Source organism: Oryctolagus cuniculus, chromosome 18, assembly GCF_051225735.1.
Source record: "Oryctolagus cuniculus isolate XC-2025 breed Fujian yellow rabbit chromosome 18, ASM5122573v1, whole genome shotgun sequence".
Taxonomy (NCBI): domain Eukaryota; kingdom Metazoa; phylum Chordata; class Mammalia; order Lagomorpha; family Leporidae; genus Oryctolagus; species Oryctolagus cuniculus.
The window spans coordinates 42,494,532-42,520,254 of NC_142884.1; the positions used below are offsets into that span (position 1 = coordinate 42,494,532).

Below are 25,723 nucleotides of genomic sequence, written 5' to 3' on the forward strand. Positions count from 1 at the left end.
AGAGTGGAGACTTCTCTACTTCAGAAACGGGGACAAAGAAAACAAATGAAACAGCCTGTATTTGTCAGCTCTTAATGTGGATTTTGTTGATGCCCTTGTTTGGGACAGAAAAACTTTGTTAGCTGTCTTCTGTGAAGCGAGGATAATTGAGAAGTTTCTTGTTACTTGGCTGCAGTTGTATATAAAGTCCTCAAACATTTTATCCTAAACCCCTTATCTTCCATTCTGGTTGGATTTAGAACCAGAAAGAGAATAATTTGTGTGTTTGCCTCTGAACCCAAAACCACAGGCCAGATGCCTCGCTTGATTACTGTGGGTTGTTAGAATACTCAGAAGTCAGAGTTTAACTGTTTCTGAAGAAAGGCCTGTGTCTGGTGGTAGGAGGCCTGTCTCACAGTGCAGGTCACAGGTTAACTGTTTTCACGGTGTCCGAATCACCACGGACCTGCGTTTTCCTGTATGGAGGCAGCACAGCTTTGACAGTTCCTGCTTAAGTCTGTAGAGTTGACTGATCGTAAAGCCTGCACAGTTCCACAGTCATCACAGTCCACGATGCTTCTTCATCAGGAGGGTTGACTGATCCAGCATTGATGCCTGTGCATCAACATTTGAATGTTAGACCTGTTGGATGCCCACCAAACTTGAGGGATTGCTTATTATAGACCCTGGGGAGTACAGACAGGGCTCAGAAGCTTCGGGTCAGGTTTGCCTTCCCGTGAGTTAATGCCTTGCTTCATCCTGCCCATGCGCATCTTCCCTTTGATGGTATGTGGCTCAGCACACAGCATGGCGTTGTCAAGGACCTGAGGTTCCTTGGAGAAACGTGGGGCTCAGACACAGGGCGCCGGGCTCGCAACACTAAAGCTGGGGGTTGTGGTGTTCTGTTAGAGTTGATTGGACTTTGCAGACACACCAAGATTATTGAAAATTAGAGAGCAAGACTTCCCTTGGCTCTGGTGGAGGTGTCGGGCAGTGTGCTCTGTGTGAGCATCTGAAGTCAGTTGGTGCGCTACAGTGGAAGTGGAAGGATGTCCATGTGCACCGCCAGCGTCATGAGGATCAACGTTCCTTCCCACTCTGACATTTACACTGATTCCTGATTGCTCCTTCCTCCGTGTTGGCTTAGTGTTACGACAAATCTCTGTGCCTAAACAGACTAGAAGGATGCTGCAATGAAGAAAAAGCCTACTTACATGTGACATTTGTTATTTAAACTCTACTTGGGGACAGGAAAATAGAGTATTGGCAGATAGTTACAGGGTCATTGTTCCATTTAATGAATCGTACAGAAAGATCAGGGGCATGTGTACACATGATCAAAACCAGCCTTTCTGAGTTACAGGAGTCCTGGAGCAGGCCTGTGGGGTTTTAAATATTACAAATGGTCTCTGTGTTTTAACTACTGTCCACATTCATCAAGAATGTTTTCTAGTTTTCTAATAGAGGAAATAAAGTGAATTGCAGACAGCCTGCTGAGAAGCAGGGGTACAAGTTCCCTTGTACCCTAGAGCTAGGGCCCAGTCCCCTGTCCTTGTGTGCATCAGTCCATCAATCAGTGAGTTGGGGGCCGGTCCCTGAATACCTACTGTATACCCAGTTCTAACTGCGGTTCTGAGAAACAGTAAATTTCCAACAAATGTTTAGACTATTATAGGAAGTAAGATATAACCAAATAACTTTAAAATATAGGATAAATGCTGGTTTTTAAAGTCTATAGAGGCACTTAATTGATCATTGAAAGTTTCAAATTATATGTTAAAGATACTGTAGTTTTTTTAAATTGTTTTTAGTAAAACAAAGTTAACTTACTTAGATCTCTAAATTCATTTTCATGGAAAAAATAGATGAAAACAGTTATTTTTTGTTTTTCATTTTCATGAAATTTAAAAATGACTTACAATTTCCATTTATGTCTCAATGGTTATGTAGAAATATTTATTAAGTAAACTTGGAAGGAAGTGCATTTGGTAATAAGGTTGTATGAGGGGTCTTCAAAAAAGTTGATGGAAACATGGATATTCTAAAAGAGCTATGCATGGATTTCAGAACTTTTTGCATGGAAATAAATTTAATTCTGTTTTTCCACAGACTTTTTGAAGTGCTCTGTTCTTACAGTCCTCAAAATAATGAAGAAAACATTGGCAGAAAGAAAATCACTTGTTTCTAGCATGGAGATTCTGGGCACTCTATCCACAGAATCCTCTTTTGTAGCTAGTTCCTTAAAAAACATAACCTGAAACCATGCAGGCCCCAGTGTCTTGGCAGCTCTGGCCAGGAACTTGAGTTCCGGTTGCATTTAGCACACTTCCTCTGGCCAGGAGGATGGTTTCCTGGAAAAGATTAACCTGAAACTGACAGCACAAATGATACAGTTAGAAATATTGGGGTTTTTCTGAATTTTTTAGAAGATACTTTGTTTTCTTCATTGTGCCTTCCCATGAGGAAGCTATTGTGTTCCGGTCAGTGTAGCTTTGAGGCCCATGGGCCTGCTCTCTTGTAAAGTAACAAGCCACTTGGGATCTCAGCACCTCTGCTCACTTTTTACAGTAGGCACCAGGGCCCGGCGTTGTGGCACAGCAGATAAAGCCACTGCCTGCAATGCCATCCCTCGTGGGCACAAGTTCGTGTCCTGGCTGCTCCACTTCACATCCAGCTGCCTGCTAATGGCCTGGAAAAAGCAGTGGAAGATAGCCCAAGTGTCGGGGTCCCTGCCGTGCACGTGGAAGACCCGGAAGAAGCTCCTGGCTTTGGCCTAGCCCAGCACTGGCTATTATCATCTGGGGAGGAACCAACCAGCAGGTGAAAGATCTCTGTCTCTCTCCTCCATAACACTGACTTTCAAAATAAATAAATACACTCTTAAAGTAGGTGCTGTTAAAATTAAAACTCAGTTGCAGCCATATATCTCTGCTACACTTATACAGGATCTGAATCTGTGTACACCCATGTGTGCTAATGAGTTGAGCCATGAGCAGTGTTTTCTCTCGTTGGTTCACGCACGACCTCTGTCCAGCCCAGTGCCGACACCCTCTGTAACATTCTGCTACACCCTGACTCAGGTACAGCTCAGAACACCCAGCTCCAAGTTCAGATTTGCTCCAGCTCTACAATTCAAGAACCCAGTGTGATGGGATTCAGATTTCAAGAAAAAATTTTAATTATGCAGAAATAATTCTATTACATAATTTTCTTGATTAAAAATATTTTTGTTTAAAAAATTACCATTAAATACTTGGTAAGCTTTTGGCAGATTATTCAGGATTTTGGTGATTTGTCATTTCTTTGCAATCTAATTCAGCAGGCCAGAATTGATTACCAATTTTGCATAAGACATGTGAATGGTGTGGGGTGAGCAGAGTGCATCTGGTCTGGTTCTCACTCTACAGATAAGGAAGCTGGAGCCCCAGTATTTAGCTGAGGCTGTGCTGTGCGACTTGCGTTGCTGCCTGGGCGGTGGCGGCTCCTCTACACTAAACAGCAGTCTCATGGGAGCCAGCATTAGAAAGGGGGTGTAGCACTGTGTTCTGGTGGATCTTGAATGAAGCTCTTAGGAGTCAGGAGTTCACTTAGCAAAAATGGAAAAATCATGACAGTCTTTAAATCTACGATAATAATTGGGGCAATTATTTAGGAAGATTTATGTATAAGTAGGCAATGCATAGTAAAAATGGCTGAGCAAGAGAGACCAATTCAGTAGGCAGTTGGGATAATCCTGACCAGAAGAACAACTATCATCTATAAAGTTCCTGTTATCTACAGACCGTATTCTAAACATTTTACATGTACAAGAGAACTTCAAAAAGTCTGTGGAAAGATTAAATTAAATAATGCATTTATTTTGATGCATTAGAATTGTGACGTCCGTGCGTAGTATTTTCATAATGCATATTTTCCACAAACTTTTCGGAAACCCCTCTTATGCATGGATCTCACAATTCTTATGTACCAAAATAAATTTATCTTGAAGTTCCATTTTTCCATGAACTTTTTTTTTAAATAAAGATTTATTTAAAAGGTAGAGTAATAAAGACACAAAGAGAGCGAGCTCTTCCATCTTGTGGTTTACTTCCCAGATGGCTATGATGGCTGAGACTGAGCCAGGAAACCAGAAGCCTGGAAACTGCATCTGGGTCTCCCACGTGGAAGCCAGTGCCCAAGTACCTGGGCCATCTTACATTGCTTTCCCAGGCACATCAGCAGGGAGCTGGACCAAAAGTGGGGCAGCCTGGGGCCTAGCATTGTGTTGTAACTGGTAAGGCTACCACCTGCAGTGGTGGCATCCCATATGGGTGCCAGTTCCTGTCCCAGCTGCTCCACTTCCAATTCAGTTCCCTGCTAATGGCCTGGGAAAGGCAGCAGAAGATGGCCCAGTTGCTTGGGCCCTGCACCCATGTGGGAGACCCAGATGAAACTCCTGGCTCCTGTTTTCGGCCTGGCCCAGCCCCAACACCCCCCCCCCCCAAGCCATTGCAGGCCATCTGGGGAGAGAGCCAGCAGATGGAAGATCTCTCTCTCTCCTCCTCTCTCTCTCCCTTTCCATCGCCCCCCCCCTCTTCTGCCCCACCTGCCCCATAACTCTTACTTTCAAATACATAAATAGGTATTTTAAAAACCAAACAAAAAAAAAAATGAAGTAGAGCAGCTAAGACTTATATGGGATGCCAGCATTGCAGATGGCAACTTAACCCACTGAGCCACTGTACTAGTCACTTCCCATAACTTTTTGAACTATCTTGATATTTACTCTTAAAATCCTCTAATGACCATATGAAATATGTTTAATTTTAGATCCATTTTTCAGGTAAGAAAACCAAGGCATAGAAGATTCCATGACCAAGGTTCATGGTTAGTAAATGTCAGAGTAAGAGTTGTAGCCTAGGAGAGTGGCCACAAGTCTGAACCATAGCCTCACTGTGCCTCATTACCCCGGTAACAAGGATTTGAGTGGTGAGTGCTGGTTCCCTTGTTTCAGATAAGCAAATGGACAGTCTGAAAAGGAATCAGTTCCTAAAAGAATTAAAGTATTAGGAATAATTCTAACTAAGGAGGTGAAATGTTTGTATGCAAAGAACTACAAAGCATTGCTACAAAAAATTAAAGAAGACAATTAATGGAAAGACATCCTATGTTTATGGGTAGGAAGACTTGACATTAAGATGTCAGTGCTACCCAAAGTTATGTATGGATTCATTGCAATCCATTCCAAATTCCAGCAGCGTTTTTCAAAGAGGGAAACACTGATCTTCAAATTCACATGGAATTGCAAGGGTCAACAAATAAGAAAACAGTCTTCAAAAAGAACAAAAGAGAGGATCACACTTCCTGATTTCAAAACTTACTGACAAGCTACAGAAATTAAAATGGTATAGTGTGACATAAAGACACAAAGATAGACCAATATAATAGAGAGCTTAGAAATAAATATCCATATATATGGCTGGTCAGTTGATTTTCAACAGAGTGCCAAGACCGTTCCGTGGGGAAAGGACCATCTTTTCAACAAATGGTGCTGGTAAAACTGTCTCTACATGCAAAAGGACAAAGTTAGACTTGCACTCTTACCATATACTATGTATAAAAATTGACTGAAAGGGCCAGCACTGTGGTGTAGCAGGTAAAACTGCCGCCTACAGCACTAGCATCCCATTTGAGCAGCGGTTCAAGTCCCAGCTGCTCCACTTCAAATCCAGCTCCCTGCCAATGTGCCTGGGGAAGATGGCCCAAGTACTTGGGCCCCTGCACCCACGTGGGAGACCTGGAAGAAGCTGGTTCCTGGCTTCAGATCAGCCCAGTTCTGGCCATTTTAGCCATTTGAGGAGTGAACCAGTAGGTAGAGATCTCTGTCTCTCTCTCTAACTCTAACTCTGCCTTTCAAATAAATAAATAAATATTTTTTAAAAAATTGACTAAAAATGGACCAAATACCTAAACATAAGAACTAAAACTAAAATTCTTGGTAGAAAACTTTAGGAAATTACTTTTGCCAATGATTTTTATGAATATAATACCAAAAGCATAGGCAACAAAAGAAAAAATGGATGAGCTGGATTTCATCAAAATTAAAGACTCTGTTCATCAAGGGACACTATCAAGAGAGTAAAAACAGCCTAAACAATGGAAGGAAATATTTACAAGTCATACACAAGAAGATAAAGAAGTGATACCCAGAAAATACAAAGAATTCTTATGATTCAATCATAACAAAAGGATTTGGATGGACATTTCTCTGTAGAATTTACACAAATGGCCAACAAGCACATGAAGGTGATCCTTAGAGAAATGTATAAAAGCACAGGAAAATATTCCTTCACACCCACAAGGATGTCTGTAATTAAGAAAACGGACAAGTGTTGGCAAGGATGTGAAGAAATTGAAACTGTCATGCAAAGCTAATAGGAATGTCAAACGGTGCAGCCACTGTGGGCAGCAATTTGGCAGTTCTTCAAAAAGTTAAATCAGAACTATCATAGAATCCAGCAGTTCAACCCTAGGTGTATATCCAAAGAAATTAAAAGAGACATGAACAGGTATCTGCACATTCCTGTTCATCACAGCACTATTAACATTAGCCACAAGGTAGAAACAGCCCAAATGACATAACAGATGAATGGCTAAACCACGTGTGTTTATGATGGAATAAAAAGTGAAATTTAATCATAAGCTACAACATGGATGGACGCAGAAAACAGATGTTAAGTAAAACAGGCTGAACACGAAAGGACAGATACTGTATGATTCCACTTGGGTGAGGGGTCTAAAGGAGTCAAATCCATAGAAGCAGAAGTTAGAATGGTGGTTACTAGGGCTGCAAGGATGGGGAAGTAGGGGCTTACTCCTTCATGGATGCAGGGTCTACTCGAGAGATGATGAGTTTTGGGTGTCCACAGTGGTGATGGTTACACTACCTTGTGAGTATAATTTAATGACACTCAGGGGTATACTTGCAAATGCATAAAATGATAAATATCAGGTTATATAATTTTACCATGATAAAAGTAGCTTTTCAAAAAGGAGATTAAGGAACTTTCCCAGAGTTACAGTTTTCAAGTTGAAGAGCTAGATTTTAAACCCAGGCCAGCTGACTCCAAGGCTCACTAGAGGTGGAGGGGGGCGGGGTCAGTTGTGCCTCTCTTGGACATTTTTGAGGATCTAAAAATTGGAAATTTCATGTTTTTTTATTTTAAATTTAAGTCAGCTGTCTGAGGCCCTAAAGTATTTTAACCTAACATATGACTTCACTGCTTGGAAAATCTGCCACTATTGAGAAACAAACGTTTTGTCCAATATTAAAGGATGATGGTCAAGTCATTATTAGCATACAGGCATAACGTGACACCTGTCAAAGATTTTAATGCGTTCACAGAGAACACCAGTAAGATTTTACCGATAATCCAGAAAGCAGTCAGAAATGCTGCAGTCTGTTTGTTAGGAGTCATAAAACTGGCTTCATGGAAAGGGAGGGAGGAGGAATCAGTTAGGTCTCTGTTGGAAAAAACTTGCTTCTACTCCTGTGGACAAGACCCATGTCCCGTACTAACAGTTTTAGAACTTACAGAACTGCGAAAGACACGGAAGGCAGGAAGACACCTGCCACCCAGACAGGGCACTAGATGAGACCCAGTGATCTACTTGGTGCATTTCCAGAATGTCTTTTCATGGGAGAGATGTGATAGCAGTTGTGTAGAGATTATTTTGAGTAATGAATAAGTAAATAGCATTTGTCTAAATTTGCCACCAGGTTCCTTCCTTTGCAAGGAGTTCCCGAGCTACAGGTGGCCTTCCCAGACTGGACTTGGAGCTGGGAGTCAGGGGGCCTCAGACTGCCTCTGGTTGCTGTGCACTTTGGGCAGTTTGCTTATCCTCTTGTTTACCCTCAGTCTCCCTGGCTCTAAAGTGAACAGTTGGACCAGATCTTTGAGTTTCTGCCTAACTTTGGGAATTTTATATATCACGGTTTTAGTATATGTTTTTTAATTTTAATTAATTTTGTTTTTATTGGAGAGAAAGAGTGCTCGCATTTGTTGTTATACTCCCAAATGCCTGCAACACCTGGGTCTGGGCTGGAACCAAAATCAGGAGCTGGGAATGCAACCCACGTCTCCTGTGTGAGTAGCAAGACCTCAGTTACTTGAGCCGTCAACACAGCCTCTGAGATCTGCACTGGCAGGAAGCTGGATCCAGAGCCAGGACTTAAACCTGGTATTCCTGTGTGGGATGCAGGTGTCTTAATCACCACCTTCCTGCTCCACCCTGTGCTTCTGGAGTTCCCGACTATTCCTGAATTGCACTAAGCCTCAGACTGCAACCTAGACGTTCTCAAGGAACTGTTTCCCAAAGACAAGTTAGCATGACTGCAGTAATAGTCATTTTTCTGGAGAATTACCCCACCTCTGGACCCTGTTTTCTTGGATGCAGGTAACAGTATTCTTTAAAAAAAAAAAAAATTATTTATTTATTTGAAAGGCAGAGTTACAGAGAGGCAGAGAGAGAGAGAGGTCTTCCATCCGCTGGTTCACTCTCCAGATGGCCGTCATGACCGAAGCTGCGCCAATCTGAAGCCAGGAGCCAGGAGCTTCTTCTGGGTCTCCCACATGGGTGCAGGGGCCCAAGGACTTGGGCCATCTTCTACTGCTTTTCCAGGCCATAGCAGAGAGCTGGATCAGAAGAGGAACAGCTGGGACTAGAACCGGTGCCTATATGGGATGCCAGCACTGCAGGCGGCGGCTTTACCCACTACACCATAGCGCCGGCCCCTCTAACAGTATTCTTGTACACCCCATCCTTTCCCCCTCCTTCCCACATCCCTACCCTGCTCTTTGTGAAAGTGCATACTTCTTTCATAATTCAGCCAGAAGGGATCCCATTAGACCCATTACCCCTAGAATTTAGCTTTTCAGCTCTGGAGACTGGACTTGAAAGTGTGGTGTGTGCTTCAGGTTAACAGTGTTCTGCCTTGAGTAACAGGGTTATAGGTAACTTGAGATATCTGTGGCCAGGCAGTCTTGGGTTTCTGCCACATTATGGGAAAGCCTGCTCTTTGTTGGGTTTTTTGCAATCCTCGTCTCCCTGCTGCTGCCATTTGCTTCCATCACCTGCCATGAGACGCCAGGTTTGCTGCAAGATTCATTCACAAGGCAAGGAACCTGTTTCTTACAGAGAGCTGGTGTTTCCCAAATTGTGTTTCTCTCTCTCTCCCTTTCTCTCTCTCTCTGTCTTCCTCCCCCCCTCCCCATCTCTCAGCCACCTTCCTTACCTCCCCTTTCTGTCCCTCCCTTGCTCTCCCCTTCCCACAACAATTCTTTGCTTCTTGGGCCTAATTTCATTGAAATCCTGTCCCTGTTGTCAGGAGAAAGTGCGTGTTCCCCAGTGACAGCTACTTAGGAAAAGCCAGAGGATCTCCTGGGATAGCCGTGGTGATGTCATCACCAGAGTAGGGCCAGGCGTACCAGCGGCCATTACCCATCAGCACAGGCTGCGCTGCCCTGGCTGCTGGTGCTGCCCTGGCTGCAGCCTTAGTGCTGATGGATCTTCGTTGTGCCCTGAGTTACACTCAGAACAGGCTGCAGAAGGAAGGACTCGGCAGTGCGTGCACAGAATGAACCAACTTAAACTGGCGTTAGCCCTCTCCTGCCTTCAGGCTGTTTTTCTTTAGGTTTTTCTTTAGGTGGGGAAGTACTCGAAGCGGGGTGAGTTTGAGCTAGCTTGTTCTCATTTCAGTTCTCCATTCCTTTCTTTTCGACCTCTGTTTAATAGTCCTTTATTGCTTTTAAGAATATGCTTTAAAATGATTTGTAAAGACAATTTTTTAACATTTATTTGTTTATTTGAAAGTCAGAGTTACATAGAGAGAGAAGGAGAGGCAGAGAGAGAGGTCTTCCATCCGCTGGTTCACTGTCCAGTTGGCCACAACGGCTGGAGCTGCGCTGATCCAAAGCCAGGAGCCAGGAGCTTCTTCCCAGCCTCCCACACGGGTGCAGGGGTCCAAGGACTTGGGCCATCCTCTGTTGCTTCCCCAGGCCCATTAGCAGGGAGCAGGATAGGAAGTGGGGCAGCCGGGACTTGACCCAGCACCCATATGGGATGCCAGCACTGCAGGCGGTGGCGGCGGCTTTACCTGCTACACTGCAGCGCCGGTCTCATGTGGAAACAATTTGAATGGGTAGCATGTATGTGAAATGTCATAGTAATGGCATAGCACAGAGCACCATCGTGCCATCTGTCTCTTTGCTGTGACTTGATTCCCAGCCACCGTGTAATTGTGTCCAGAGTCCCCTGTCTGTGGGGCCCCGTGTGGAATTAGTTTTGCAGAGAGCACTTTGCTGTCTTAAAATGAAAAGATTATGGAGTAAAAGCTTGAGCTTTAGACATCTCTACTGTGAGTATTACTCCGATAATATAACTCAGTGCCTCTCATCATAACTTTTCCCAGCAGCGCTCAGAGGGCTCTGCAATTATTCTGGGTCTGCCGATGAGAAAACCAGACACAAAGAGGTCAGCGTGGTTCCAGGCCAGTGAGGAAGCCAGAGTCAGAGACAATTATTATTATTTACTGCCTGTTTCATGTACTAGTACCTAGCATTGCAGAAAACAACATTTTGGACTATATCATTTCATTTGTGTGTACATTATATTTGTGTAGAACTCAGGCTGCCAGAAATTTTATCCTCTTTCCCCACCTTAACCTGGTTTCGAATGATTTTTTTCATATTATTTAGATAATACTTAGAACACAATTTGAGTGACTGGGAATTTTATGAGTGGATGAAACTGTAGACAGCGCTGCTGTGACTCTGCAGATACTGCTGTCTGTCCTTAAAGAGAGATCGCTGCAGAACACAACCACTGAGTGCAGTTGTGAGTATTCACACCTGACTGTGCTGATTAGTCTGTGCTACCAAGTTGCTTTCCTGAAAGATGGGGCCTGTTGTGTTCCCCTAAGTAGCAATGTTTGAGATCTCCTCATTTTCTTTAACATTGACCATTTGGCATTTTCTTTTTTTGGTTTAAAGATTTATTTTATTTATTTGAAAGAGTTGCGGGAGGGTGGGGGTGAGCTTCCATCTGCCAGTTCACTCCAAATGGCCATAATGGCCAGAGCTGAGCTGATCCAAAGCCAGGAGCCAGTAGCCTTCTCCAGGTCTGCCACGTGGGTGCAGGAGCCCAAGGACTCAGGTCGTCCTATGCTTCCCTCCCAAGTGCACCAGCAGGGAACTGGATCAGAAGTGGAGCAGCCAGGGGCCAGTGCTGTGGCACAGCAGGTTAATGCCCTGGCCTGAAGCGCCGGCATCCCATAGGCATCGGTTCTAGTCCCGGCTGCTCTACTTCCAATCCAGCTCTCTGCTATGGCCTGGGAAAGCAGTAGAAGATGGCCCAAGTCCTTGGGCCCCTGCACCTGTGTGGGAGACCCAGAAGAAGCTCCTGGCTTCAGATCAGTGCACCTCCGGCCACTGCGGCCAATTGAGGAGTGAACCATCGGATGGGAGACCTCTCTCTCTCTCTGCCTCTTCTCTCTCTGTGTAACTCTGACTTTCAAATAAATAAATAGATGTTAAAAAAAAAAAAAGTGGAGCAGCCAGGACTCAAACCAGTGTCCGTATGAGATGCCAGCAATGCAGGCCAAGCTTTAACCCACTGCACCAGCCCCCGTTTGGCATTTCTTAAACTCTTTACTACTTCTTCACTTTATTTGGGTAAGCTGATAATGGTATCTTGATTTTATAATTTATGCTTCTTTGCTTCTCAGTGAAATAATCAGGCTTTCATATGAATATTAACCTTTTGTTCAGAACCATCATTTTAGTCCAGGATTGGGGCATATAAGGAAGACCCGTACAATTACAGCAGGACGGATTATGAGGCAGAGTCCATGCTATGTTGAGAAGTTAAACTTTTTCTCTTCTTCCTTGTGTATATTGTTTAATGTTGGAGTCCTAGAGACTGTGCCACTGTCTCCTCTTGGGGCCAACCCCTGTGACCAGGGAGAAGGCGTACTAGAGCTGAGTGCTTGAAAGCTTGTGCACGGGACTCAGGGTTCACAGGTCACCTGGACCTCATTCCTTGAATGGCAACTTTGTAAGATCATGTTTTGCTTGTTACTGTTTGTTTCAGTGAGGACTCAAAGTGTATGTTCTATGAAAATTCAGGATTTCTTTACTCTTAGTTTGTATCACATAAGTGTATGGGTTTTTTTTAAGATTTATTTATTTATTTATTTGAAAGAGAAAGAATCTCTTCCATCCACTGGTTCAACTCCCCAGATGGCTATAACCACCAGTGCTGGGCCAGGCCAAAGCCAGGAAGCCAGGAGTTTCTTTCGGGTCTCTGATGTGGATGTCAGGAGCCCAAGCATTTGAGCCATCTTGTGCTGCTTTTCCCAGGCCATTAGCAGAGAGCTGGATGGGGAGTGGACCAGCAGGGACACAAACCAGCGCCCATATGAGATGGCAGCATTGCATGCCATTTTACTGGCTACGCCACAACACCAGCCCCAAATGTTTGTTTGTTTTTTTTTTGTTTTTTTTTTTTTTTTTGACAGGCAGAGTGGACAGTGAGAGAGAGAGACAGAGAGAAAGGTCTTCCTTTGCCGTTGGTTCACCCTCCAATGGCCGCCGCGGCCTGCGCGCTGCGGCCAGCGCACCGCGCTGATCCGATGGCAGAAGCCAGGATCCAGGTGCTTTTCCTGGTCTCCCATGGGGTGCAGGGCCCAAGCACCTGGGCCATCCTCCACTGCACTCCTGGGCCACAGCAGAGAGCTGGCCTGGAAGAGGGGCAACCGGGACAGAATCCGGTGCCCCGACCGGGACTAGAACCCGGTGTGCCGGCGCCGCTAGGTGGAGGATTAGCCTAGTGAGCCGCGGCGCCGGCCAACCCCAAATGTTTGATTATTTTTCTTTGACAGACAGAGTTAGAGACAGAGAGAAAGGTCTTCCTTCCGTTGGTTCACCCCCCAAATGGCCACTGCGCTGATCCAAAGCCAGGAGCCAGGTGCTTCTTCTTGGTCTCCCATGTGGGTGCAGGGCCCAAGCACTTGGGCCATCCTCCACTGCACTCCCGGGCCACAGCAGAGAGCTGGACTGGAAGAGGAGCAACTGAGACAGAATCTGGCGCCCCGACCGGGACTAGAACCCGGGGTACTGGTGCCGTAGGCAGAGGATTAGCCTAGTGAGCTGTGGCGCCGGACGATTTTTTTTTTTTTTTTAAGATTTATTTTATTTATTTGAAAGAGTTACAGGGAAGGGAGGGAGAGAGGTCTTCCATCCGCTTTTTCATTCCTCATACGGCCACAACTGCTGGGGCTAGGCCAATTGAAAGCCAGGAACCAGGAGCTTCTTCCGGGTCTCCCACATGGGTGCAGGAGCCCAAGCACTTGGGCCATCTTCTGCTGCTTTCCCAGGCAAGTTAGCAGGGAGCTCGATCAGAAGTTGGGCAGCCGGGACTCGAATCAGTGCCAATATGGGATGCCGGCACTGCAGAAAGCGACTACCCGCTGTACCACAGCACTGGCCCTGTGTTTGATTCTTAAAATCTGATGTCACCCTCTCCCAGTTAGCAGGGACTGGAGCTTTAACTCTGTAGGCTTGTGTGCTAGTGATGAAACATTCTGACGTGCAGATGGGTCCTGAGTTGCCTGAATTTTTTATAACACAGTTGCTGTGCCCAGATTGCCGTCTTTCATATTATAAGGGTTAGCTGCACTAGAAATAGCTCTCCCTCCCCCACGGCCTCGGTGCTCAGAGCACTGGACTCAGCACCACACTGGGAAAAGGACTAGATGGCCTAAAGCACTGGTTACATAATTGTGGATTGGCTTTCAGCCATCCAGCTCTGCCTCCTCCTGTGATCATGAGCTGCAGACTGGCCACAGTAATTAGATCTCAGACAAGCTTGTCACAAAGCACCACAGTCTGAGAAATTTGCAGCCTCTTTGTGCGGTGGCTGAAGTTTCAGTGTACCACCAGCTTGTGCCTTTAGAGTATAGTAACCTCAGACAAGTAGTGCTTTTCTTTCGATGCATTAATTTTAATTATGCAGTGACACCTGTTTTCTGTTCCTTGAAATCTACATGGAGTTCAGCTGATGGTCGGAGTGGTCTCCCACCCTAGGGCATTGACACAGCTTGCAATACTTTGTGAACAGCGGCCAGAAATATCCTCTCTCCGTAAGCTACTGAGTAGCGCAGTAATTGTAGATTCAGTGAAACAAATATAGAGGAGAACTTTGGAGAATGGGGGTGGGAGTGTGCTTCTTAGAAAAGAATTGAGCCAAACCTCACAAGATCAAGGCCATAGCAGAGGGGTGCCAGACTGTGCGACTGAAAGCCTACACTCGGGATACAGTACGCGTGCTGCACTTCACAGGCTACACGGGGTTCGCCTTTCCACTCGTAGAGCAGTCCTGCCAAGCTGGGGAGTGAGAAGGTTCGTGCCTTCCGTAGCTTCATTTGTCCGGCAAGGAGCCATCATGTGAGAGACGATCTGAAGTGTGTGTTCTCTCCCCTGTGTCACTCATGGTTGCTTCTGGAAGAGGAGTCCAGTGGAGTAGAGTCGGAGGACCCCTCACCCTAAAGGCCACGCTGTGCCCCTTAGTGGCGCCCAGGTATTGTGAGAGCCTCAGACTAGGGTCTGTTTCTGTGCAACATATTCAGTAAGCGTACTGAATGTGTACTTTTGGAAGGAAAGGGATTAGTGACAAGAAGGTATAAGAATGAAAGAACCATGCCAAACAAAAATAAACATGTAGAGGTGGTGGTAAGTGTACTTACGTGTTGTGTAATAATATAATCTTCAGAAGGAAAGGATGAAGTGTTTAAGGCAATGCATGATTTAGTACAAGAAGTAGTAGAAGAGTTGTGGCAAAACTGAAAGAAAAACAGGACTAGGAACAAGACAGAATATAGCCAACTACTTAACTGCCTACATTTTTTTAAAAAGTTTACTTATTAAAGAGGCAGAGTTACAGAGAGCAAAGGAGAGGGAGAGAGAGATGAATCTTTTGTCCATTGTTTCATTCCCCAAGTCAGGGCTGAGCTAGGCTGAAGCCAGCAGTCAGGAACTCCATCCGAGTCTTTCCACATGGGTGCAGGGGCCCAAATACTTAGGCCATCTTCCACTGCCTGCCCAGGTGCCTTAGCAGAGAGCTGGATTGGAAGCAGTGCAGCCAGGACTAGAACTGGCACTCTGATATGGGATCTGGCATCATAGGTGGCAGCTTAACCTGCTGTGCCTTAACGTTGGCCCTGCCTACATTTTTTTAAGCTCTGTTCCTTTTAGGCTTCTGGTCATAGATTTTATAATATGTTTTCTGTACTCGAACTAGAATTGCAGAAGCCAATCAAGAAGGTGGTCTGGGATCCAGCGCTGTAGCGTAGCAGGTAAAGCCACTGCCGTCTGCAGAGGCAGCATCCCATCTGGGCACCGGTTCGAGTCCCAGCTGCTCTACTTCCAATCCAGCTCTCTGCTATGGCCTGGGAGAGCAGTGGAGGATGGCCCAAGTCCATGGGCCCCTGCACTCGTGTGGAAAACCCAGAGGGAGCTCCTGGCTCCTGGCTTCAGATCAGCACAGCTCCAGCCATTGCAGCCATCTGGGGAGTGAACCAGTGAATGGAAGACATCTCTCTTTCTCTCTCTCTCTCTCTGCCTCTGCCTCTGCCTCTGCCTCTCTGTAGCTCTGCTTTTCAAATAATTAAGCGGATCTTTTAAAAGAAATTTAAAAAAAAAAAAAAAAAGGAGGTGATCTGATAAGTCAGTTCAGTCTGCTTCCTACATGTCCAGGCTGACTTTGGCAAGGTGTCAGCTGACCAGGACTGACCCTCAGGTGATAAGAGGATTACCTATTACAGGTAGCTAAAACCAAACTTTGCATTCTGTTACCCATGCACTGCCAATTACGTTTGCCTTCAAGTTGAGCAATATGCTTACAGAAGGGGCATTACTTACAGGGCATACTATCATTTTCAAGTTCATTTTGCCCATTAGAAAAAGACACCTCAAGCCAGCGTTTGGCAGAGTGGTTAAGATGCCCACATCCCCACCAATTCGAGTCCCAACTGCTCCACTTCAAATCCAGCTCTCTGCTATGGCTTGGGAAAACAGTAGAAGATGGCCCAACTCCTTGGACCCCTGCACCTGAGTGGGAGACCGGAAGAAGCTCCTGGCTCCTGGCTCCTGGCTTCGCATCAGCAAAGCTCTGGCCACTGCGGCCAATTGGGGAGTGAACCAACGGATGAAAGACCTCTCTCCCTCTCTGCCTTTCCTTCTCCCTCTGTGTAGCTCTGACTTTCAAATAAATAAATAAATCTTAAAAAAAAAAAAAAAAAAAGATGCCCACATATCAGAGTACCTGGTTCAAGTCCCAGGTCAACTTTTGATCCAGCTTCCTAGTAATATGCTCCCTGGGCCACAGCAGGTGATGGCTCAAGTAGTTGGGTACCTGCCACCCATGTGGGAGACATGGATTGAGTTCATGGCTCCATGGCCATGGCTGTGTTAGGCATTTGGGGGGTGAGCCAGCAGATAGAAGATTTATCCATATCTCAAATAAAATGAAAATAAATTAAGAAAAAGTAATAATAAAAAGGGGGCACCTGATAAACTCCTGTGAAGAGAGGATTAAAAGTGTTGTGACAAGCCCTGAGATAGGTTGATCTAACAGAAAACTGTACAAAGTAACCTGTTGCATTTGACCCCTCAGTGTCTGGCTCCAAAGCCTGTTTTTTAAAGATTTATTTATTTATTTGAAAGTCAGGGACAGAGAGGTCTTCCATCTGCACTCCCCAAATGGCTACAATGGCTGGAGCTGGGCTGAAACCAGGAGCCTCTTCCAGGTCTTCCACAAAGGTGCAGGGGCCCAAGGATTTGGGCCATCTTCCACTGCTTTCCCAGGCCATAGCAGAGAGCTGGATCAGAAATGGAACAGCAGGAACTCAAATAGACACCCATATGGGATGCTGGCACTGCAGGTGGAGGCTTTACCCACTACGCCACAGTGCGAGCCCCCCAGGCATTGTTCTTGACTTTAGGATATAATGGCTAAAAAGAGGACAGGCAATGGCACAGTCTTCCTGGAACTTACACTTTAATGAGGGAGATAAAGGATAAACAAGTAGAAGTAAATAAACAAGGCAGTTGCAAATACTTAAAAGACTAATTCTTGGCCAGCGCCATGGCTCACTAGGCTAATCCTCCACCTTGCAGCGCCGGCACACGGGGTTCTAGTCCCGGTCGGGGCACCGGATTCTGTCCCGGCTGCCCCTCTTCCAGGCCAGCTCTCTGCTGTGGCCCGGGAGTGCAGTGGAGGATGGCCCAAGTGCTTGGGCCCTGCACCCCATGGGAGACCAGGAGAAGCACCTGGCTCCTGGCTTCGGATCAGTGCGGTGTGCCAGCTGCAGCGCACCAGCCGCGGCTGCCATTGGAGGGTGAACTAACACAAAAGGAAGACCTTTCTCTCTCTTTCTCTCTCTCTCTCTCACTGTCCACTCTGCCTGTCAAAAAAAAAAAAAAAAAAAAAAAAAGACTAATTCTTCTACTACCTGCATTTCCCAGATACATAAAGTGAATTTTTGAAGTGCACTGTGCTTCTGTTTGATATTTATTGATGATGAATTTTCAAGCCTACAAATCTTGTATGTAAATGTTTTTTTCTTAGGTTGCAGGGAGCATGTGTTAGAAGATGCAGAACCTGAATCTGTGAGTGACGCTGCCGAGTTGGCCCTGCCTCCGGAAATGCCGATTTTGATTGATTTCCATGCACTGAAAGACATCCTTGGGCCCCCGATGTATGAAATGGAGGTAATCCTGCTGGCTCCTGGTGGTGCTCTCGTGTCCTCTGCTGGCCGCCTGCTGGGGGAGGGGGGGAGAATTGGGTGTTTCCAGGGGCTGCGTTTGCTTTAACATTGGAAACTTGTTTTCCACGTGGTATTGCATTTGGTGCCTAATGGGACAATGTGACTATGGCAGGGAGCCAGAGACTCTGGCCATACTCTCTACCTCAGAAACCATCTCATCCATCTAAGGAAGTATCTGTCTCTTTCTTTCTTAGAGAAAGTCTGTATTCCTGTTGTATGTATAATTGAGGAGGTGGGAAATCAGCCCAATACAAGCATCTGGAAACACGGACCTCGCTTTAGCTTCATAGTGCTGCTAGTGCCGGCCCAGGTGGCACCCTTCAGGAATCTTGTTCCCGTGAGGGTGACGCTCACACGCAGGCCTAACCTTCTTTCTCCTCTAACTGGGCCTCCCGGGGGAAGGTCTGAGCCCCTAGACAGAGCGGAAGCAGCTAATGGAAACAGGTAGTAGGCAATGGCCGCTGCCTCAGGCGGTGAGACTAGCGGTTCAGACACCTGTGTCAGGACCCAAGTACTGGGCTCACATCTCAGCTCTGCTCCGGACTCTGGCTTTCTGCCAAAGCAGACTCTGGGAGGGGAGGTGATGGCACAGGTAATTAGGTTCCGGATACCCGTGTGGAAGACCCGCTCCTGGCTCCTGGCTCTGGCATGGCCCAGCCCCAGCCTTTGTGAGCATTCAAGGAGTGAAGGTTGTGTGTGTGTGTCTGTCTGTGTCTCTTTTCTGCCTCTCAAATACATACATAAAACATTATTTTAAAAGATTTTATCTATTTATTTGAGAAGTAGAGTTACAGACAGAGAGAGAGGTCTTCCATCGACTGGTTCACTCCCCAGATGGCCACAATGGCTGGAACTGCACCAATCCAAAGCCAGGAGCCAGGTGCTTCCTCCTGGTCTCCCATGTGGGTGCAGGGCCCAAGCACTTGGGCCATGGTCTGCTGCTTTCCCAGGCCACAGCAGAGAACTGGATCGGAAGAGGAGCAGCCGGGACTAGAACCGGCACCCATATGGGATGCTGGCATCGCAGGTGGAGGATTAACCTACTGCGCCACGGTGCTGGCCCCACATAAAACATTTTTTTAAAAGTAGCTTTTAAAAACAACACGACTGCTAGGGACTGGCACTGTGGCATAGCCAGTGAAGCTGCCGCCTTCGACACTGGCATCCCATATGGGTGCCGGTTAGAGTTCCCAGCTCTTCTGACCCAGCTCCCTGCTAATGTGCCCGGGAAAGCAGCAGAGGATGACCCAAGTGCTTGCGACCCTGCACTCACATGGGAGACCCAGAAGAAGCTCCTGACTCCTGGCTTCAGCGTGGCCCAGCTCCAGCTGTTGCCGCCATTTGGAAGTGAACCAGTGGATGAAAGATCTCTCTCTATCTCTCTCTCTGTGTGTGTGTGTGTGTGTGTGTGTGTGTGTGTGATGTGTCTGTGTCTGTGTCTTCCTCTCTCTGTGTAAATCTGACTTTGAAATAAATAAACAAATCTTTAAAACAATTATGACTGCTAAGGGCATTATGAGATATTTTATGGAGTGTTTAGATGACCTGTTATAGGTCAGTTACTAGAAAAGGTTTAGATTATACTCCTGAATTTAGCTTGATCATCAGCTCTTCCTTGTTAAGGAATCAAGATTTTCATAAATAAATCTGATAATTATGCAGAAGACAATCTCTGCATCTAACATTTGAAATGATTACCAGTAGAAATAGTCTCCCTCAAGTTTTTATATTTGAGGAGAAGAGAGTTAGTCCCCACACCCATCTTGTTCAACTAAGTTCTGTATTGGTCGTTAAAGCTGATGCGTCTCTCTACAGAGCTCTCAGTGACAAGACTGGAACTGTTTACTCTTGGCAGTAAATCGGGGGGATATAAACAATAGAATCAGAGGCATCGTTTCGGTTGTTTGAATTCTTAAGATGTTTGGATCTGAATTTTTAGACGTTGGGAGAACTTGAGCAGAACTTTATTGGTTGAGAAAGTAAACCAGACCCTTCTCTCATTCTTAGATAACCAGCAATTTCATGAGTGAAGACAGAAACAGACTCTTGGGCCTGGAAGTCTGGTGGCCTTTATCTAGGCTCTCCAGAAAAAGTATACCCCAGCAGTTCTTTGAGAATTTTAACATGAGCTACAAATAAAAACAAGATGGATGCCTGTTTCTGTTGCATAAACTCTGCTCTGCGGCCGTTTTTGCTGATGTCGGGTTTGGAAGCATTGCTGACATTCCTGGAGCGGCGGCAGAGAAAGGGCCAGAAGAACAGAAATGAGACATGTTGTAAACACTGCTTCGCAGCTGTCTTTGATCACTGAAAAGCTTATTTTCCTTGTAGCATCGGAACTATTACATGTGAATACTTTCACCAACATGAATCTGAAAGGAAGATCCAGTAGCTATTTGGTCTTTCATAAATAGCATCTTAGAATAACAGACCTGGTGTCTGAAAGTGTATCTCTTTTTTTCCCCTAAATTTTTCATTTATTTACTTTCATTTTATTTGAAAGGCTGAGAGAGAGAGAGAGAAGTTGTTCATCCACTGGTTCAGTCCGCGAACACTCAAAGCAGCCAGGCTAGGCCGGGCTGAAGCCAGGAGCTTGGACCTCAGTACCGGTCTCCCCTGCGGGTGGCGGAGGCCCAGTACTTGAGTCAGCAGCAGGAAGTGCACTAGCAGGAAGATGAGAAGTGGCCCAGCCAGGGCTGGACCCGGACATTCGGTGAGATGCAGGCATCTCGGGTGGCAACAAGCCGCTACACCAACCTCCCATTCCTGGTTTACCGGGGTTTCTGCCTGTGTGTATGGTGGTCTGATGACCATCAGCCCTAAGTGACTGAACTACATTTTTCCTCAGCTTCTGCATGTAATGGGTAATTTACAAAGTGCATCTGCTCAACATCAAGTGTTCGTTTATATCCTTACCAGCGTCAGTGCTGTGTTTGCAAGGCGAGTGGTTCTCGGGAGTGTGTGAGGGTCAGGCCGTTGGGGGCTTTGCAGTCCTGCTTGAAGATACAGTAGTGGAAGACCCCACACCTCTCCAAGGGAACCAGAATCTGCCCTTTCCCTTCTGACTGCTACTGAAACAAATCCACAACTAGAAAAATCAAATATTTATGACTTGGAGGCTCAGGTCTCAGTACAGAGACTTTAAAGAAGTTGCCAGATGGATAGCTACTGTGGTGACAGCACTGGCAGGAGCATAAAAAGTGCTGTATGGGCTGTAAAAGTAAGCAGTTGATGCTGTAAACGTCACTACAGAGCAGACCTGCACACATAACATAGCCATTTGACAGCTCAGGTTTACTTTCGTGTGATGGCGAGGCTGGCCTCAAGACGAAGGCCATCAAATCATTCACATCTCTATCCCTTGGCGGCTGCCAGCCCTGCTGTTGGGATGCTTTCTGGCCAGCAAACTCCTCCCTGTATTTTAGAACTCTGCTCATCTTTTCCCATGACACCTGCCCCAACTCCCCAGACAGGGACCCTCGCCTCTCCAGGGCTCCCGCAGATACAAGCACTCCGTAGGCACCTTGTTATTGGAGCTCCGTGTGTTGATGTCCTTACATAGCTCGTCAGTGCCAGGAGCGCCTGTTTGCGCACCACGGTGATCTGTAACAGAGCCTGGCTCCAGGGCCTTGGTAACGGACTGCAGGGTGACTTTGAAGTCTCAGTCTCTCTCATGGCCTGGGAGAGTCACCGAGTTGTACAGATTCACTGTTTCAGTCCAGTACCTCCAATACTGTCATTGAAGTATCAGTGCAAGAATACACTGTAGGATACGGTCTCTTATTAATTAGACTTCTTAAAAAAAAAAAAAAAAACAGACTTCTTTATTTATTTGTTTATTTGAAAGACAAAGTTACAGAGAGGCAGAGGTAGATGCAGAGAGAGAGGTCCTCCATCCGCTGATTCATTCCTCAAATGGCCGCAATGACTGGAGCTGCACTGACCCAAAGCCAGGAATCAGGCGCTTCCTCCAGGTCTCCCATGTGGGTGCAGGGGCCTAAGGGCTTGGGCCATCTTCTACTGCTATCCCAGGCCATAGCAGAGAGCTGGATTGGAAATGGAGCAGCTGGGACTAGAACTGGTGCCCATATGGGATGCTGGCACTGCAAGCAGTGGCTTTACCCACTATACCATTAGCGCTGGCCCCTAGACTTCTCTTTAGATATTTTATATACATCCCTAGTCTGCCCGTGACTTTGGAAGCTAAACAACAAAAGTGAACTTTTTGCCTCTAGTGGGAAAAACATTGTACACATCAGGCCTCAGCCTGTGTTGACTAATAGAACTGATGGCTCCACAAACCAGTAATGGAAAGAGAAGCTGATAGGAAGCTCCTGGCAGATTTTGAAATTATGATATTGGGGGCCAGCGCTGTGGCACAGTGGGTGATGAAAGCCCTGGCCTGCAATGCCAGCATCCCATATGTGCACTGGTTCTAGTCCCAGCTGCCCTTCTTCCAATCCAGCTCTTTGCTATGGCTTGGGAAAACAGTAGAAGATGGCCTAAGTCCTTGGGCCTCTGCCCTGCGTGGGAGACCCAGAAGAAGCTCCTGGCTCCTGGCTTCAGATCGGCGCAGCTCCAGCCGTTGCAGCCATCTGGGGAGTGAACCAGCGAATGGAAGACCTCTCTCTCTGGCTCTACCTCTCTCTCTAACTCTGTCTTTCAAATAAATAAATCTAAAAAAAAAAAAAAACTTCTATGAGTGCACCAAGAAAAAGCTCTATTTAAAAAAAAATTATAATGTTGAGTTACTTATTAAAAGAACACAGATTGTTAAGAAGGTTAGAATGCTGGCAAACCACCTGCATTTGAGAGCAGGGAAGGAGCATGTATCTCTTAGCCTTCAAGTTCAAAGTGATACGAACTCCATTTCTAAAGAAGTACATGGAAATAGGGTGTGTTGGACTGTTTCAGAACACGTGCCCTCCAAGTCTGAGAATTAAAGGTTCTGGCGTTGGCACTTGGCACACTGTGGGACACTTGCATCCCACCTTGGACAGGGTACCTGGGTTCAAGTCCCAGCTCTGCTTTCAATTCCAGCTTCTTGGCACTGCAGACTCTGGGGGGCAGCAGGTGTTAGCTCAAGTTGTTGGGTCCCTGCCACCCATGTGAGAGATCTAGGTGGAGTTCCTGGCTCCTGGCTGTGGCCTGGCCTAACCTCAGCTGTTGTGGATACTTGGGGAGTGAGCCAGCAGATGGGAGATCTCGTTCTGCCTCCTTCTCTATCTTTTGGCTTTTCACATGTTAAATAATAAATAAATTTTTAGGGGCTGGCGCTACAGCGCAGTAGGTTAATCCTCCACCTGCAGCGCCGGCATCCCATATGGGCGCCGATTCTAGTCCCAGCTGCTCCTCTTCCAATCCAGCTCTCTGCTATGGCCTAGGAAAGCAGTAGAAGATGGCTTTGGGACCCTGCACCCGCATGGGAGACTGGGAAGAAGCTCCTGGTTCCTGGCTTCAGATCAGCGTAGTTCTGGCCATTGCGGCCATTTGGGGAGTGAACCAGTGGAAGGAAGACCTTTCTCTCTGTCTCTCCCTCTCATTGTCTCTAACTCTACCTCTCAAATAAATAAATAAATCTTAAAAAATTCAACAAATTTTTACGAAATGAAGGTTTCTTTCCTTGTTAATAACTATTATCCGCCTTGACCACAGAGATCCCAGGTCCCAGTGACTGCAGTTCTTTCTCCTGTGTGTGGCAACGTGAATCAGGCAGGCTAGGTATCAGTCCCATTGGAACACCTCCCATCAAATCAGAGGTCGTTGTGAGCCTGGGTGCCCTGGCTTTGGCCTACGGACAGCAGTAAGATGCCACTTGGGATCCCCACATCTATCAGAGTTCCTGGGTTCGAGTCCTGACTTTTTTTTTTTTTTTGAAAGGCAGCATTACAAGGAGAGACAGATCTTCCTTCCTCTGGTCCACTTCCCAATTGGCTCTAGTGGCTAGAGCTGGGCCAGGCCACAGCCAGGTGCCAGGAACCTCCTGTGGGTCTCCCACATGGGTGCAGGGGCCTAGCACTTGAGCCATCTTATGCTGCTTTTCCAGGTGCACTGAGCGGGGTCGAAAGTGAAGCAGCTGGGATTCGAACCAGTCCCCATATGGGATGCTGGTGCTGCGGTGGCTTAACCCACTGCGCCACAGCACCGACCCCCTGACTCTTTCCAATTCCAGCTTCCTGCCAGTGTGCACCCTAAGAGGCAGCAGGTGGTGGGTCCCTTCCACATGGGAGATCCGATTGAGTTTCAGGCTCCTGGCTTCAGCTTGACCCAGCCTAGCTGCTGCAGGCATCTGGGATGTGAACCAGCAGATGGAAGATCAAATAACTTCTAAAAATTTACCTTTTCATTCAGTTTCCCACAACGTTTTGAAGCACCTTCATACAAGCCCTCTGGAACTATGTTAGTAAAAGGGTTTCTGCTTTCTGAACTGAATTCCTGGTCACTGCAAGTGAAGTTAGGCCCAAGAGCACATACAAATAGGCAGTCTACGTAGACTCAGCTGCTGGGCTCCTGGAACGTTAGGGCGTGGGTAGCCGGGCCTGGCTCTTACAAAGCAAAGTCATTCAGACAGATTTTAAGGTAACATTGCTTTTGTTTCCCATAAGTGCCAAAGAGGAAGTTTGGGTAGTTCTTCCCGACAGCCAGATAGCAGTCAGCATGCGTGAGTGGTGTGTGTGACTCGGGGTCACGTTAGGTGCTGAGTACTCTGGGACCTAACAGCTGGCAGGACAGCATGATCAGAGCGGCCAGACAGAACTTGCAGACGGAACTCTGATCATCTTTCTCCTTTTTCAAGGTGTCCGAACGTCTGAGTCAGCCAGGAGTGGCGATTGGCCTGGCCTGGACCCCCTTGGGGGGGGAAATCATGTTTGTGGAAGCGAGTCGAATGGATGGGGAAGGCCAGCTGACCCTGACCGGCCAGCTGGGGGACGTCATGAAGGAGTCTGCCCATCTTGCCATCAGCTGGCTCCGCAGCAACGCAAAGAAATACCACCTGACCAATGGTACGTGACCTAGGCACGGTTGCGGGCACGGTTGGGTGATTGCGAGCCACAGGGAGCCTCTCACGGTCCTCAGAGACACTGAGCCAACAGCTTTGGATGACCAGTTATACCGTCATGGGAGCATACACCTTGCTTCTGAACCTGTGGGAAGTCCACTTCCATATTAGAACTCTTGGGCTAGTGCCCAGACTGAAACTAATTCAGGAGATCTGCTTGGTTTTTCTCCTACTTAGAATACAGGAAACCGTCTCCTGGACCCTCAGTCCGACTGTACTGTCCGTTAATACTCTGAAGGAGTCATTCACCCAAAACATTCATTTTGGTCTTTGATTTTCAAAATACGAAAACAGGTTTAATTTTTCTACATTAAAATCTTTTTTTCCTTTTTAAAGCTTCTGGAAGTTTTGATCTTCTTGACAACACAGACATCCATCTGCACTTCCCAGCTGGAGCCGTCACCAAGGATGGCCCGTCTGCGGGAGTTACCATAGTAACCTGTCTCGCCTCGCTTTTCAGTGGGCGACTGGTACGTTCAGATGTGGCCATGACCGGAGAAATCACCCTAAGAGGGCTTGTCCTCCCGGTGAGTATAAGAAAGCCAATTCCGATATCTGAGCTTCTGCTTGCATTTCTAGTAGTATTTAAAATTTAAATAATTGTTTGCCTTCTCTCTATGGAAACCTTGGGTTTTTTTTTTAAGATGTATTTATTTATTTATTTCAAAGGCAGGGTTACTGAGAGGGAGGGAGGGAGGGAAGAAGAGAGAGAGACAGAGAGAGAGAGGTCTTCCATCCGCTGGTTCACTCCCCAGATGGCCACAACGGCCAGAGCTGCGCCGTCCAAAGCCAGCATCCTGGAGCTTCTTCCAGGTCTCCCA

At 46.5% G+C, this 25,723-nt stretch overlaps 1 protein-coding gene across 2 annotated transcripts in view; it reads left to right on the top strand.

Annotated features, from left to right (window-relative positions):
• Positions 1 to 25,723, top strand: part of LONP2 (lon peptidase 2, peroxisomal) — a 107,762-nt gene that overhangs the window by 78,171 nt on the left and 3,868 nt on the right. For both annotated transcript variants that reach the window (XR_016224841.1, XM_002721344.6), the window contains 3 exons: positions 17,644 to 17,786; positions 24,639 to 24,846; positions 25,239 to 25,429. Coding sequence is in view for 1 of the 2 variants with exons in the window: in XM_002721344.6 (XP_002721390.3) it covers positions 17,644 to 17,786; positions 24,639 to 24,846; positions 25,239 to 25,429 (542 nt within the window). In the remaining variant the exon portion in view is untranslated. The remainder of the gene's footprint in view (positions 1 to 17,643; positions 17,787 to 24,638; positions 24,847 to 25,238; positions 25,430 to 25,723) is intronic.